General features: G+C 52.7%; 1 protein-coding gene and 1 long non-coding RNA gene across 3 annotated transcripts; one reads left to right on the top strand and one right to left on the bottom strand.

Moving 5' to 3' along the window:
• Positions 1 to 4,600: 4,600 nt before the first annotated feature.
• On the bottom strand, positions 4,601 to 11,201 carry LOC133227332 (alpha-1,3-mannosyl-glycoprotein 4-beta-N-acetylglucosaminyltransferase-like protein MGAT4E). The gene is made up of 4 exons (XM_061381771.1): positions 11,091 to 11,201; positions 7,485 to 7,614; positions 6,570 to 6,726; positions 4,601 to 5,848 (listed from the first exon to the last, which is right to left on the bottom strand). Exons 1-4 carry the CDS (start codon positions 11,096 to 11,098, stop codon positions 4,701 to 4,703), a joined length of 1,443 nt encoding a protein of 480 aa, XP_061237755.1. The 5' UTR covers positions 11,099 to 11,201; the 3' UTR covers positions 4,601 to 4,700.
• A 46-nt stretch (positions 11,202 to 11,247) lies between these two features.
• LOC133227341 (uncharacterized) lies at positions 11,248 to 15,292 on the top strand. Of its 2 annotated transcripts, none has more exons than XR_009729801.1 (3): positions 11,248 to 12,593; positions 12,853 to 13,790; positions 13,985 to 15,292. It is a non-coding gene; the product is annotated as an uncharacterized LOC133227341 (long non-coding RNA). The 2 variants fall into 2 exon arrangements; XR_009729800.1 differs by having other exon boundaries at positions 11,262 to 12,593; positions 12,853 to 12,937; positions 13,117 to 15,292.
• The last annotated feature ends 895 nt before the right edge of the window (positions 15,293 to 16,187 follow it).

Genomic DNA, 16,187 nt, shown 5'->3' with positions numbered 1-16,187 from the left:
CTCCTTTGAGCAAAGTGACTGGTGGGAGAAACTTCCATAGTCAGTAAGACTTGGGTATCAGCCTTAAATGACACAGGGGGGGACTGCTGGTTCTGCGGTCCTTTAGGGATTTGTATTCGGAGAGGGCAATGGTACCCCACCCCAGTACTCTTGCCTGGAAAATCCCATGGATGGAGGAGCCTGGTGGGCTGCCGTCTATGGGGTCGCACAGAGTCAGACACGACTGAAGTGACTTAGCAGCAGCAGCAGGGATTTGTATTAATGGGATCATACAGTACGTGGTCTTCTGTATGTAACATCTTTTTTGCATTGTGTTTGTGCGATCTATCTGTATTGTTGTGATCACAGTTTATTCATTTTCATTGCTGATTAGTGTTCTGTTGTATGATTAGATCAAATTTGTCAATACCTACCTGTTCTAGTACTGATGTCCATTTGGGTGGCCTCCAATTTGGGGCCGTTACAAATGATGCTCCTATATACCTTGTCCTCCGTGTCTTCTGGAGGCACTTGGATCTCTGCTGAGTGTGTGCCCAGGAATGGAACTGCCCCACCGAGAGGTGCACCGTGTTAGAGGCAGTGGATTCTGCACACAGTTTTCTAAAGCAGCTGTGGTGGTTTGCCCTCCACTAGCAGAGAGGAGAGTTCTTGCTTCTCTACATCGGAGGCTGACAAACACTTTGTCTAAAGGGCCAGACAGTAAATGTTCTAGATTTTGTGAACTATAGAGTATCCGTCACTGCTATTCAACTCTGGCCTCGCAACACGAAAGCAGTGCTGGACAGCGTGTAGAAAAGTGACTATGGCCGCGCTCCGACACAGCTGTATTGGTGAAGCAGTCCATGGGCTGTGTTTGGTCCACAAGCAAAGGGCTAGCTGCAGTTTACCAACCCTCGTTCTACATTCTTTCCGACATGCGGTACTTCCTAACTTCAGACGTTTTGATGTTTATTTGCAGTTCTTTGAGGAAAAGTGAGAGGACCTCCTTGTGAAACACTTCCTCATTTGCAGGGTTCCTTGTTGAGGTTTTCGGCCCATGGGGTTGCCTGTCTTTTTCTCATTGATTTCTACTTGTTCTTTATATATTTCTGGGTGGATAATCTTCGTCTGTTACATGTTAACAATACTCCCATGTGTAGCTTGCCTTTTCTTTCTCTTTATGATGCTTCTTCATATGCTGTTAAATTTGGCCTATATTGAAGACATCTTTTCTTATATCTTCATTGTTTTTTTTTCTTCTATTTTTACTAAATTCTTATGATGGATGCTTATCGTTTTAATTTTTAGTCTCGTTTATTTATTAGTCTCACTTATTTTCACTTAAGACTGTAAATTTCCTTCTGGAACAGGATTAACTGCATGACCCAAGTTTTCCTATTAGTAATTCCATTATGATTCAGCTGTAAATATATTCTAACTTCCGTAATGATTTTTCTTTAGCTTATAAATTATTTTGAAATATGTGTTTATTTTTCAAGTCTGGGTTTAAAAATCTTTCCTTTTGTCATTAATTTGGAGACCAGGTGGGTTAGAAGCTAACGTGTCGCCAGAGGCCTTGGAGCGCCTCTCCAGTTCTCTGGGACTTGCTGAGCCGCCGCCTGGTTGGTTTCCGTGCGCGTTTCCAGTTTTGTGTTGACTGTGTAGTTCGCGGTATTGTTGCTTAGCTGATTGTCTCCCGTATCTTGAAATCCTGGGTGATCCCATCCATTGCTCCTTGCTTGCACCCCACTCCACCTACTATCACAGACGCTGAATTCCCTCAGGGCGAAACCAGCCTAAGTCGTTGTTGACCTATCTGGAGTCCCATTTTTGTTTAATTATTCGGTCTCTGAGAATTTCATATATTGTTTTCATCCCAGTAATCACCAACTCAATGGACATGAGTTTGACCAAGCTCCAGGAGTTGGTGATGGACAGGGAAGCCTGGTGTGCTGCGGTCCATGGGGTCACAAAGAGTCAGACGCGACTGAGCAACTGAACTGGACTGAATACACATAACAGCAACTTTTAAGTCTTACATCTGGTGTATTTAGTTGTTTTATTTTGTTTAAAGAGTTTCTGCATCTGTTTATTTTTGGCTGCACTGGGTCTCTGTCTGCGCTCAGGCTTTGTCTAGTTGCAGTGGGCAGGGCTCCTCTAGTGGCGGTGCTGTCTCCGTGTGGGGCACAGGCGCCAGGCTGCGCAGGCTTAGTAGCCCCTAGGCAAGTGAATTGGCACCCCACTCCAGTACTCTTGCCTGGAAAATCCCATGGATGGAGGAGCCTGGTAGGCTGAAGTCCATGGGGTCGCTAAGAGTCAGACACGACTGAGCGACTTCACTTTCACTTTTCACTTTCATGCATTGGAGAAGGAAATGGCCACCCACTCCAGTGTTCTTGCCTGGAGAATCCCAGGGATGGGGGAGCCTGGTGGGCTGCCATCTATGGGGTCGCACAGAGTCGGACATGACTGAAGCGACTTAGCAGCAGCAGCAGCAGCAGCAGGCAAGTGAGATCTTCCCGGACCACGGGTCAAACCTGTGTCCCCTGATTTTTAACCACTGGATCACCAGGGAAGCCCTGTTTAATATAAGGGTTCATAGTCAGAAAAACTGCTAGTAGCAAAATCTTCAGTAGTTTATTTGTGATTACACTGAATAGAAATGTATAGATATTTTTGCATAAATTAATAAATTCTGTATTGAAAATACTGTAATGAAGCCTGAGTATTTTCATTTAATGGTTGTGTCTTGAAGATCTTTTCAAGTCATACTTAAAAGTTTTTTTTATAATAGCAATCAGGTAATTTGAAACTTCTTATTTCAGACAACTAGAAAAGCTGAACAAAATACATATAGCATCTGACTGAAAGCAACAGCAAGATATCAAGGTAAGGAAGAATTATCAGGCTAATGCAAAAAGGGTTTCTGTCAGCTGAAAAAAGCCTTATCAAAATTTTAAATGGAAATTCACCCAAAGACTTTGCGTTCATTTTACTGGTTAACACATATTGGAAGGAACATGGTATTTTTTTTATCTTTTTAGATGTATGGCTTACTGGTAAAGAATCTGCCTGCCAACGCAGGAAATGCAGGTTTGATCCTTGGGTCAGGGAAGATCCCCGGGAGAAGGAAATGGCAACCCAGTACAGTAGTCTTGCCTGGAGAGTCCCATGGGCAGAGGAGCCTGGCAGGCTGCCGTCCCCAGTTGCAAAGAGTCGGACACGACTGAGCGACTGAGCACGTGCGCATGCACGGTCTTCCATGGTGTTATTCCATTTCTAGTGAAGTGGAGAATAAATACCTCAGGGAGAGGCAACTACTTATGTTCAAACACTATTTTTTTTAAAAGTTAACTTCAGGAAAAATTTCAAAACCCCCTCAAAACCCTACAAAACCCTTTCATTTATGTTTTTATTGGGCTTCATCAATTTCGTTCATCAAATGAAAGAGAACTGGTACCTATGTTGCATTTAATTTTAATTATTGATTTTGCATTAAGTTCTTTGTTGGTGTCACTCAAGTTTGGTTCATATTATTACTACTAACCTTGAGTCTGTACCCAAATATTTCCTGAATAGATACAGGCAGGAATGTGTAATTCTGACTTCTTATTTTTCGATGGGAATAGAAAGATTTCTAAGTTACATATTGTTTCTTTCCTCTAGAAGGTTATAGCTGCTGGTTCAGCTATTCATAACTTTACGAGGCAGATAGGGGACATTTCAATGCTCAGGGGAAAGTAAACTGCCCTCTCCTTAGAAAAATGCATGTATGTAAACACAGTTCTAGAAGATTCATGAATACTTGAAGCGTCCATTCCTGAGTCCCAGGTAAGCAGACTTTCCTCCAGCAAGGTCTAAACCTTGACACATTAGAGGCTTGGGTCTTCCTCCGGTGTATATGTGTCCCCCCCGACCCCAGAACTCATACCTTGAGATCCTAACCCTCAAGGGGATGGCAATAGGAGGTGGAGCCTTTGGGAGGCGAATGGGGCTTGAGGGAGGGGTCCTCAAAAATAGGATTGGTGCCTCATAAAAGAAGGCAGAGAGCCCCCTGCCCCCTGGTGCACGTGTGAGGACGCAGCAGAAAGACAGCGTCTGTGAGCCAGGAGGTGGGCTCTCCCCAGACACTGAACCTTCCGGCACGTTGACCTTGGACTCTCAGCCTCCAGGACATGAGAAGTAAAGTTCCGTTGTTTATAACCCCTGGAATATAACAGCCTGACCTGACCGAGACAGGCGTGTGGACATGAGCTGCCGTCAGCCCCCTCCATGATCATGGTGCTGTCATGACCATGGTGGAGCGACAGGTCCTTCCTGGAAAGATCTTGGGATGTTATAATTGTGTGTGGATGAGAATCAAGGCAGCTCCTGGTGCCTCCCTCCCTTGCTCTGGCCCCCGGAAGCCAGAAGAGTGTTGTCTCATTGGTGCCCTCCTCGGTCTGCGCCTACCCTCTGAAGCAGCCTACGAAAACCAAGAGTTGGGGGTGACGGCGCCTCTCAGCTCGCCTGGGGTGGTCCGGTTTATGCCTGCTGACCTGTGTAGTCTCACTCTTGCTTCCTCTCACTATCACTCTCAACAGTGTCCCGGGTAGGAGAACAAATTACGTGGTCGTCCAGCTCAAGAGTGAACAGGCCTTGACCAATTTCTACCTTTATTTCTTGCCAGCCGAGCCGATTCCATCCCCAAGCCCACCCTTCCTGGTTCCCTGCGGCGTGGTCTACCCTTCCTCTTCCTCGTCATACTCCGTGGTCCAGACTTTGATCTGCCTGATCAGAAGCCAGGACTCCTGGGCTTCCAGCACCAGCAGCCGGATGCAGCCCAGCGCCTCCAGGGAGTCTTCTTCATAAGACACCATCTGGTCCAGGCGTCCCTCCACCACGGGGCCGAGCAGGGTGTAGCGAGCACAGCCCTGGAGGTCCTCCAGGGGCCCGAAGCCCAGCTCCACCTGCCCTCGCCGCAGCTGGTGCTTCCCTTCTTTGTCGGAGCCCGTCAGCACCTCGACGCGGGTGACCTTCTGGGGCTCCTCCAGGATCACCGTCAGGTAGTTGCCTCGGACGGGGTTGAGGGTGGCAAAGCTCTCCTTGTTCAGGGTGTAGGCGTACTGCGGGATGTTGTCGGACAGCATCACCATGTCCGTGCGCACACTGGCTGTGGGGTTGTCGGGCTCGCCAAAGACCTTCTCCTTGTCTGCAGGGAAGCAGGCGCTCTCCAGCCCAGAACGGTTGCCCACGTGGTAGAAGACTGAGGAGCCGAAGCGGATTGGCGTGCTCTGGGCCAGGAGAGGAGGGAACTCAGAGAGAAGCACGTGCGTGGGCGTGTCCTTGGGGAAAACGAGGAGGAAGGAGGCCAGGCGGGGGAGGTCGCCGGAGCGGAACACCTTCCCCGCAAAGCTCAGGCTAGAGAACTCTAGGGTCACCCAAGGCAGCTCCTTCCAAGCAGACAGCGTCCAGTAGATGGTGGAAATGAACGTGGGCATGCAGCGAACCTGGTCGTCCAGCATTAGGAAGTATTCGGAGAGGTTGGCAGCGAAGTTCATGAGGAGGGCGTGGTCGGCCTTCTGCACGGAGTACAGGGCCTCGCAGGACGAGGGGAGGTCCTCTGGTCTCAGGGTGCCTAGGGGAGGGGGCCCGCCGAGCTGGCCCCGGACCACCAGCAGCTGCCGGGCCTCGATGTGTGCTTGGAAGAGGTCAGAGATGTTGGCCACCGTCTGGCTGAGCCATTCAGGGTCGGAGTCCGACAGGGACACCAGCACCACGACACAGCCCAGCTCGGGGCCTGAGGACGCCTGGAACAGGGCGCGCAGGGCGTCCAGGAGGTGGCTCTCGTGGGGATGCAGTGCCGAGGAGATGCCCACCGTCAGCAGCTCTGGGGCGGGGGTGGCAGTTAGCACCTCCTGAGGGTGGGCAGGTCCCAGGTCTCCCCCGCACAGCCGCCCTAAGGGCCAGTGCCCGAGAGGAGCGCCCACTTCCGTTCCCAGGGAGGGCTGACTGCTGGGCAGGAGAGGGACGCGGCTTGCTCTCCTCTCTATTTTGAAAGGCTGTTGGCTGGGGCGGGGGCCGGGGGGCTTGGGGGTGTCATTTGAAGGACAAGGCTCCTCGGATGGAGAAGATTGCCAGGTCCAATGGGATGTTTGCTGGCCTTGACCTCAGAGTTAACCCAGTGGCTGTGTGTCTGCCAGACCTGGGTTGGAGGCTCTTTGGGGAACTGTGTAGACCCACGGGGCCTGGCAGTGCAGAGCCCAGAGGTCCCTATCGCTGCCCCCTCCCTGTCTGGCCAGGCTCTCTTCTCATCTCCTGCGGGCGCTCTCCCACCTGTCCCCCTCCCCGAGGGGCCTGTCCTGAGTGAGTTTCCCTGATGGACAGTCCTTAAGAGGCTGCTCTGTGCTTCTTAGCGTGTTGCTCATTTGGGGGGTGGCAGGTACAGAGCAAAGATGCCTGCTCCGCACTCTGCGGCCGGCCCAGGCTCGGAGCACCCTCTGTCCCCACCGGCAGCTGCACCGCCCGCCCCGGCCGCCCTCCTTCTCCTGGCCGGTCTGTGCCCCTGGTCTGCTGTTTCCCAGTCTGGCCACGACCTCGCACCTACTCACTCTTTTTGTGGGGAGGGGCCCCGGCCAGGAGCTTGTACTTGGCGCGTTGGAGCCCTGGGGAGGTTTTCTGCATGTCCTTGAAGGCCTGCAGATGGTTCTTGATTTCAGAGCTGATTTGCTGCTGGTTGAGTTGCCACAGTATCTTCTTCTTTTCCTCCTGCTCAGAGTAAGGTGAGCATCAGCCCTGGGCTTGCCCCTTAGAGCCAGGCCAGGAGAGCCCGGGATGCGGCCAACCAGCACCCTCTCATCATGGGCACACACAGGGCTCTCTAAAAGGGGTGGGGGGGCCCCAGCTTGTGCAGAAGGCCGACGGGAAGGGCCTGGCTTATGCAGCATGGAGACTCACCTGCCTCCACCTGGCCCGTGTCTGACTACTCCACCCTCCAGCTGGCAAAGGTCACCTCTCGGCTCAGCCCGTGCTGGGCTCTGCAACGGACGCTGAAGGCTGGTGGTGGTCCTGTGCTTAGCTCTGTTTCACCCAGTTCTGACCGCACACACGTCTCTGAAGCACCTTCTTTACCCACTCTACGCTAAGCTCGGGCTGGTCTGAAGCCTTCCAGAACAGCGTGGGCTCTAGGCCCCGGCGTGGCCCGTGCAGGACTCGGTCTCCTCCAGGTGCAGCAGTGCCTGCCGCTGGGAAGTTCCTTCAGGGCTCAGGGATATGGCCCCCGGGCGGCCCTCCCGGCAGGCGAGTCCTGGCAGCCCCTGCGCACGTGAACGCCCTCCCCTCCTCCTCGCCTTTACCCCAACTTTGTATCAAGGCTGGCTCAGCACTGATCCTGTCTCTGACCCACTTCTGATCCTTCCAGAGCTTTCTCCTTAGAGTGTGCACGGTGAGGTTAGGGCGTCTGCGTAACTGGGAAGGCTCCCCACTGAAGGACCAGCATGTGGTCCGAGCTCCCCCCGGGAACTCACCACCAGTAAACTGTACATAAGCTGTTCTTCAAGCCTCTCTTGGAGGAAGGAGCCCAGGAGGATCAGGGACACGACGACCACGAGGTACTTGCAGAGGCAGCCGTGCACGGTCCGGGGACCTGGAGCAGCCCTGCGGAGACAGGCAGGTGTGGGCCTGGCACGCTCGGCTCCCGCTTCCTCCCCGCCTCTCCTGGAGTCTCCCGAGCCTTTCCGCCCTGCTGACCTGCCCCTGCTGATGGCCCCCGGGAGACCGAGGCCAAGGGGGCTGGTCGTGTCCAGCCCCCTCCCCTTCGTCGGGGCTTCCAGCTGAGACCGGAGCACGTCTGTCCTGCATCCGCTCTTGGAGCAGTGACCCCGCCCAAAGGACGCGTTGCCAAGAGGAGGACAGGCAGGGCTTGGCGTTAATCAGGCCTTCCCCAGACCTCAGACTCAATTGGCGTCTCCGCCTGGATCTGACTGACTGGCCAGCGACTGGGGCTCCTCTGTCAGCTCTCACTGCCTTCTGAGTCTTCTCTTTCCCGGGATTATGGTTGACAGATTACGAGGTTCTGAGTCAAATCAGAGGGACCGAGGGAAGCTGGTTAGTACATGTCTCTCTCCCATCCCCGGCTGGTCAGAAGGGTGGAAACCTTAAGTGGCTGGAAATTCCTAATCATGTGACGTCTTGACCAGGTTTAGAGTGTTCTGTCCATGAAGATTTTTGTCTCATAGAAAATGTGCTTTGAGGGTTTATCAGAGAGCAGAAATTTCCCTGAGATCAAGGAGAAAACCCTTTAATGCTGTAGGATGGGGCCCAGAGGGCTCTTCTGAGGTGGCCGAACCTGGGCATCCCTCCCGGGGGACCCTGCTTGACAACCCTTATTCAGCTTGAATGGGGGCTGCCCAGTACCCCAGCCCCACGGCAAGTACCTGCTTCTGGGTGAGGCCAGGGTTGAGTCTGCAAGCCAGCTTTCCAGGCTTTTGTCTCAAGCCCAGGAGTCTGGAAGTTAACTGTCAGTTTGAGTCAGTAGACGAGGGGTGGGTATTGAAGAACCCTTCCCAGACTGGAGAGCTCCCATCCTAGGCTGCCTGCCTGGTCTCTAAGGCATCACAAGTTGTTTCCAAAGCTCCAGTTCTCCCCCGGGCCCAGGACTACCCAGGCCTCTGAAGTTCCCTTCTCTTCTCTTTCTCTGGCCTTTATCGTTACTAAGAATGTATTTCAGTTCTTTCTTCTTTCCCTCCCCAGCTTAAGGTGAACAGAATAATAACTTTACTTATATAAACTGCAAAATGATTACCACCATAAATTAACATTTGTCACCTCATACAGATACCAAAAAGAAAAAAAAAGGAAAAAAATTTCCTTATGATGAGAATTTTTAAGATTTACCTTCTCAGCAGCCTTCAAATATACCCCACAGCAGCGTCCCCTGCAGTTGCCTTGCTGTCCATCACGTCGCCAGGACTCACTTACCTGATACCTGCACATTTGTGCCTTGTGATCACCTTCCTCTAGAGCACCCTCCCACCCCACCTCTGGTCGCCACAATTCTGATCGCTTCTGTGGCGCTGTTTGTTTATAGATTTCACAGACCACTGAGATCTTACAGAATGTGTCTCTCTGTCTGACTTATTTCATTTAATGTAGTACTCTCAAGGCCTGTCCTGGTCACACACGGCGGGATTTCCTTCTCTTCGTGTGTGTCCTTGTGTGTGTCTCTGTGCACCTGTCACGTGTTATTTATCCATAATAGTGTGGTTTTGACAAGTCCACCTACTGTGATCTTCTAACAGGACAGAACTTTTTGAACTAAAGACTTCTCTCCTCTCCTCTCTTCCCCTCTTTGAATCTTCTTCCAAGCTTTCCCCCTCCCCTCCCTCTTTTCTCCTCTGGGAATCAAAAAACAAAAAAGCAAGCAAACAAAAGCCATTCAAAGGTTTGTTCTGAAGTTAGGATGGTTAGAGAATCTCTAGAAAACATTTTTTTTCTTGCATTAAAAAGTTACGTATAGGGACTCCCCTGGTGATGCAGTGCTTAAGACTGTGCTTCCACTTCAAGGGGCATAGGTTCGATCCCTGGTCTGGGAACCAAGATCCCACATGCCTCATGGTGAGGCCAAAATAAATAAAATACTTTAAGAATTTAAATAGTTATATATTACTTTGATGTTCAATGTATTTTTTTTCTTTTATGGTCAGTGCTTTTTAAAATCCTGTTTAAGAAAGATTGTATACTACAGTTGCGAAGATATTCTCTTATGATTCTTTCTAGAAGCTTTACAGTTTTGGTTTCCCCCTCCAGCTTTATTGAGTTACGGCTGACCAGAGTTATATGTATTAAGTGTATAGCGATGCTTTGATGCAGATTTACACTGTGAAATAATTGCCACAGTCACCTCACGTGGTTGCCTCTTCCCTCCTCCTCTCTTCTCTCCTTTTGGTTTCCCTCCTTTGCGGTGAAGGCCTTTAAGACCTGCTCTTTCAGCGAATTTCATGTATAAAACACAGCATTGATGACTATAGCTGCACTTCTGTACCTTAGCTCCCGAAGCCTATTCACCTTCGCTTCTTTTGATAAGAACCCCCCTCTTCCCCTCTTCCAGGTTCTGGCAACTGACGTTTCTGTTCTTTGCTTCTGTGAGTGTCACTATTTCAGGTTCCAAGTATAAATGAGATCATGCAGTATTTGTCTTTCTGTGTCTGGCTTATTTCACTTAGCATGAGGTCCTCAAAGTTCATCCGCGTTGTCACAAAAGGCAGAATTTCCACCTTTTGAAAGGCTGTGTAATACTTCCTTCAGTGTTTATCCACCACATTTTCTTCATCTGTTCCTCTGTCAGCAGACATTCAGGCTGCTTCCTTTCTTAAATAATGCTGCAATGAGCATGGCGGCGCAGGTGTCTTTCTGAGATCCTGATTTCAGTTCCTTTGGATTTATAAGTACCAAGAAATAGGATTGCTGAATCATAAGTTAGTTCTATCTTTAATTTTTTGAGGAACTCCCATAATGGCTGTACCAATTTATGTTCCCACTAACAGTGTACAAGTGTTTGCTTTCCCTCAATTCCTAGCCAAAACATTATTATTTTAGTAAAAGCAGTTCTAACGAAAGTGAGGTGATATCTCATTGTGGTTTTGGTTTGAATTTCCCTGGTGACTAATGAGGGCTTCCCTGGTAGCTCAGTTTGTAGAGAATCTCCCTGCGATGCAGGAGGCCCCGGGCGGCTGATGACGTTGGGAATCTCTTCATGTACCTGTTGGCCATTCATAGTGTCTGCTTTTGAGAAATGTCTCTAAAGGTCCTTTGCCCATTTTTTACTGAGTTGTTATTACTGTTTTCTGCTGTGGACTTGAATGACTCCCTTACGTGCTTTAGGCGTTAGCCCTTGTCAGATAAACGTCCTAAATGAACGCCTGCTGTTGAGGGGCTGCCGCCTCTTTTTCCCACTTGCCCGTGCTTCCCTCACTGTGCAGGATACAGCGCTTGTTTCTAACTTTAGGTCTGTGTCCATCTCAAGTGTGTGCTTGCGTGTGGCGTGAGGCAGGGGTTGAGGCTCGTTTCTTTGCACTGAACCCGGTTGCTTAGCACCGTTTTTAGAAAACGCTTCCCCCCGCCTTCTGAATTACCTTGGCATCTCGGCAAAATCCAGGAAGGGCGTAAGCCTGCAGCTGTTTCCACTCGTGTGTCGTTCTGCTGATCTATTTTTACTGCACTCTGCATAACATCACGTGGCCCCCTCCCCCTCTGCGAGGTCATAATGCCGGTGTCCTGTGTGTTCAGGTTCAGGAACCTGCGTGTGGGTTCCAGCCCCGCCAGCTTTCCCGCGTGGACGAGCAGGCACCCCGGTGCAGCGCCATCTCTGTGACAAATCACAGCGGTTTCTGCGCGTCCCTGTTTCCTGGGGACGGTTTTCTAACCTGGCGCCTAGGCCGTACCGTTTTGTTAGAATAATTCATCAGTTTTTCAGTTTCTAGGTCAGCTGTGCCGACGGATACCTTACAAACCATTTTTACCGTACGGCTCGCTGCGCTTTAGCAAACGTGTGCCGTGGTGGAGCCGCGTCACCATCGAGACGGAGAGCAGTCCCTGGAGAGGCGCTCTGCGCCCTTTACAGCCGGTGTCCGCCTTCCCGGCCCCAGCCCACCCCCGGGTCTGCAGGACCACCGATAGGTTTCTATCACTGTGGTTTGCCTTTTCTAGAATTTACCTCTATTTATCTTTCTATGATTTCTGACGAGCATTTCGGTTGTTTTAGCATTTGAATACAGTGAATGAAGCTGCTCTAGAAATTCAGGAGCGAGTTTCTGGGTAAATAAGGCTGCGGTGGCTGGTGTGTGTGGTAGGTGCAGGTTTAATGGCCGGGCTGTTCTCCAGAGTGGCCGCATCACTGTGCATCCCCGCCAGCTGCCTGCTTGGCAGCGCTCGCTACTTCGGTCCTTCCGTCTGAGCCATTCCAGCAGGGCTCTGTTGGTGTCTCATTGTGCTTTATCCCTTTTGTAAATTAAGACATAATTTACATACAGTAAAACCCACCTTCTTCTGTAGCGTTCCCTAACTTTCACCGTACATATCCGGTTGCACAGTCGCCATTGTAATCAAGCTGCGGCAAGGCGGACACCGTCGCCTCCAGAGCTCCTCGTGTGCCTTCGGATCCAGCCCTTTTCCTCACTTCCGGCCCATGGCGACCATGCACCTGTTCTCTGTCCCAAGAGGGTCCTGTCAGGGGAGCCACGTCGTTTGTCTCCTCTTGAGCCTGCCTCTTCCCCGTTCATGCTGCTGAGCGTCACCATGTTCCACGAATCTCGGTACCTCCTTCGTCTTCCCTGCTGAGGGATGCGCTGCTGTGTGCGTGCACCGCAGCATCTTTGCAGTCACAGTTTGGTGGATGTTTGGACTGTTTCCAGCCTTTGGCAATCACAGATAAAGCTCCTAAAGACTTTCCCTGTCAGGTTTTTGTGTAATGTGTTTTTATTTCTCTCAGATAAACACCTGGGAGTGCAGCTACTGTGTCATATGATGTGTTGTTCACATGACGAGAAACTGCTAAACTCTTTCTAAAGCGGTGCCCCACTGGAAACATCCACCGGCATGGTATGGGAGTTCCAGTTGCTCTTCAGCAATACCTGGTTGTGAGTTTAAAAAATTCAACCCTTCCCACAGGTATATGCGTAGTATCTATTAGCAGCCATGGCTTATGGTGGGTGGCTACATTTGTAGGTATGCCCACCGAAATGCAGACGCAGTGTCTCTGGGACCTCAGTCACCAGGGGCTCCAAAAGACAGTGGTGAGGGAATGTGCCCGGGGGACATGCCAGGCCATCAGCTGGTATAGAAGTGGGCCGGGGTTACATCCTTGCTGACCCATGACGTCAGTGAACTCCCTGGCAGGCTGGCCAAGAGCCTGGAAGTGTGGGGACAGCATCCGGCCTAGAGGAACGTGGTTGGATGACCGGGGTCGGTGCAGATGTGGCAGGTTCACATCCACCGGGGAACACCTGTCGTGGAGGAGGGGCTGGGGGACGAGGAGGGCGGGCAGTGGAGGCCCCCGTGGTGCCAGCATGGCGCACGTGTGAGCTGAGCGCCCACAGGGAACCCCACCTGGACGAGGACTCGTTAAGGTCGACTCTGCTCCTGTCCTTCTCGGATGCGCAGCCTGCGCGCACGCCACGTGCGGAGACACCCGCAAGCGTCCTTCCCCAGGAGACCGCGCAGGACGGCGTACAGAGACCCGCGAGCGTCCTTCCCCAGAAGACCATGCACAGGACCGCGTGCGGAGACACCCGCGAGCGTCCTTCCCCAGGAGACCCACCAGACACCTCCCTGCTGACGAGCTGACCGTTCTCTCCGGAACGGGCACTCTCTCCGCGTCTGAGTTTGCTTGCCTGCCTGAGGCACCCAGGCAGCACCACTCCCTGAGGGTCGGGTCCTGGCATAGGTGCCACAGGGCACAGCCCCAGGCCAGGAGACCCCACCCCCAGCAAAGGAAGAAGGGGTGGGGCTGTCGCCGCCCTCTGACAGGCCTGTGGGGCGCCTGCGGGAGCTGACCGCGTGTTGGGCTGCCTGCGGTGTGCGTGCAGCTGACAGCGGGAGATGGCGAGGGTGGACGTCGCCTCCCGTCCACGTTCTCGGTGCTGAGAACGGCGCTCCCCTACCTCGCACCCAGCAGACAAGCAAACAGATCTCCTACCGATCTCCAACTCCATCCAGCTCAGAGAGCCGCGGTCTCAGAGGTGCCTTTGCTCCGTGACTCAGTGCTGTGTCGTTTCTCTGGCATGGTGCCACCCCTGGTGACCCCCGTCTTACGTGGGCACAGCAGCACCACTCAGGTGGGCTGGACACAGTGCCCCAAGGTGGCCCAGCGGCAGCACCGTGCATTTAAAATGACCCGCCCCCCCAAACCGGCCACAGACACAGCGGTCCTGAGACCGGGGGTGTGGTGTGCCTCCCCCAAGACCACGGCTCGGGAGACCCCGGCTTCCACCATCAACCTTCGGGACTTTGCTTTTCCTCCTCTCGGTAGACATCTTGCCGGGTGATTCACGGAGAGATCAGATCTTTTCTGGCCAAAGCAGAGTCACCTTCCCAACACAAGAGAAGAGAACAGGCCCGTCCCCTGTCCCCCGCTGTCTTGCCTTCCCTGCCCACTCGGCCTCATTAGGTCAGAAGAAGCTGCCCTCCTCCTGTCCGAAGCGAGACTGCAGGCAAAGAACCTGGGTGTAAAGAAACCGGAATGCTGCCTGGAGCCACAGCCACTCTGGCTGCACCGGGCGGTTTCTCCTGTTGCGGGGCACGCGCTCCTGAGGGCACCGGATCAGTAGTCGGGGCGCTCAGGGCTCCCTCGCTGTGGCGCTTGGGCGTAGCTGCCCTGCCGCCTATGGGATCTGAGTCCCCCAACCAGGGATTGAGCCACGTCCCCGCATCAGAAGGCGGATTCTCAGCCACTGGGCCACCAAGGAAGTCCCTGAGCTACTTCAAAAAACATCAGCAAAAGGGAGCAGCCCCCAGCCCCACCCTCAATACAGCAGGTGCCAGAGGTGTGCAGAGCCTTGCCCTCTTTCTTCCAGGAAGCAGGAGAGGACACCTCTCCCCCACCCGACCCCCCATGGAAGATGTCCTCCGTCTGCTGGAAGGAGCGTGACGACGTTGCTGTCAGGGGCAGAGAGTGGAGGAGAGAAGTCTGCATACACAGACTTGGTTCAGCAACATTCTCATCTTCCGTCGCCTCCCCACGTCTGTGGTTCCTTCTGCACAATCGCCCCTCTTCATTCAACCCAACAGAAGAGCATTTAGGTTTTGCCGCTTCTCTGGGTCTTAATTTCCTCAGGAGGGCACCCTGGGTCACATCAAACCCGTGGGAAATAAGTGTGAATGCTTCTCTCCCGTGTACCTGCCCTGTGTCCATTTAGTTCCCAGGACCAGCTCTCATGACCTATGCTAGGACGTTTCCGAGCATAGAATGGCAGGAGTCCATTCCAGCTCGGCAGCCCTCGTGAATATTCGGAGCCCATCAGACTGGTTTCAGGGCTCCCCAGTTGACTCTACTGGTAAAGAACCCACCTGCCAATGTAGGAGATGTAAGAGATGCGGGTCCGATCCCTGGATGGGGAAGATTCCCCTGGAGGAGGGCATGACACCCACTCCAGTATTCTTGCCTGGAGAATCCCGTGGACAGAGGAGCCTGGCGGTCTATGGTCCACCGGGTCGCAAAGAGTCAGACAGGATTAAGCAATTTAGCCCGCAGACTGGTGTCAAAGTTGTTGTTACGGAAAACGGCCACGGGGTGGCAGCATTGCTTCAGGCGCAACGCTGGTTACTCAGGCGACCAGGGCCTCGGCGGGGGGGGGGGGGGGGGGGGATGGGGGGCGGGGGAAATCCGGTTCCTTGCTTGTCAGTTCCAGCGGAATGTGCCAGAAGAAAACCCCAAGGCTTGTGTCTCAAGACTTCTTCCCCCTGCCTCTTTATCCCCCAGCACATCCCACTTCCTGCAACAGCACTGTGGGGTCGGTGCTGGCATCACAGGTGGGGAGACCCTAACTGAGGAGGCTGGAGGTGGGACGCCCATCCCCAGGAGACCGGGAGCCCAGGGAGCTCTCAGAGCTCCTCCCCGAGGCCCCAGCCCCGTGTGGGTGCAGCGGTTGGCTTCACCGCAGGAGGGCCCGCCGCGATCTGTACACTGTGGCCTCAAGCACGGAGCGGGCCCTCCAGGGCTATCAGAGGCACTCGTGGGCGGGCACACCCTCCCAGCGCCCCCAGCGTTGGCAACCAAGCTTGCTCAAGCTCCGGGGCTGTGACCCCAGCCCAGGCCACCAAGGCCTGTGGGACAGAGGCAGCGTTCTGGTCTTATTTTTTCAGTATATTTGGAATTGGAGTCTATAGGTGATTTACAACGTCCTGTTTTTTTTTTTTTTCTTTTTGATCTACAGCAACTTGATTTGTTTATATGTATATATGTCTTTTTCAGGTTCTTTTCTCGTATAGATTATTACAGTGCTGAGTGGGTTCCTTGTGCTATACAGCAGGTCCTTATTTGATAAACAGTAGTGTGCATATAGGAGAAGGTGATGGCACCCACTCCAGTACTCTGCCTGGAAAATCCCATGGGTGGAGGAGCCTGGTAGGCTGCAGTCCATGGGGTCGCAAAGAGTCGGACACGACTGAGCGACTTCACTTTCACTTTTCACTTTCACTTTTCACTTTCACACACTGGAGAAGGAAATGGCAAC

This window comes from Bos javanicus, chromosome 16, assembly GCF_032452875.1.
Source record: "Bos javanicus breed banteng chromosome 16, ARS-OSU_banteng_1.0, whole genome shotgun sequence".
NCBI lineage: Eukaryota > Metazoa > Chordata > Mammalia > Artiodactyla > Bovidae > Bos > Bos javanicus.
Note: the sequence above shows the minus strand (reverse complement) of the source record. Positions and strands in the feature narration are given on the sequence as shown.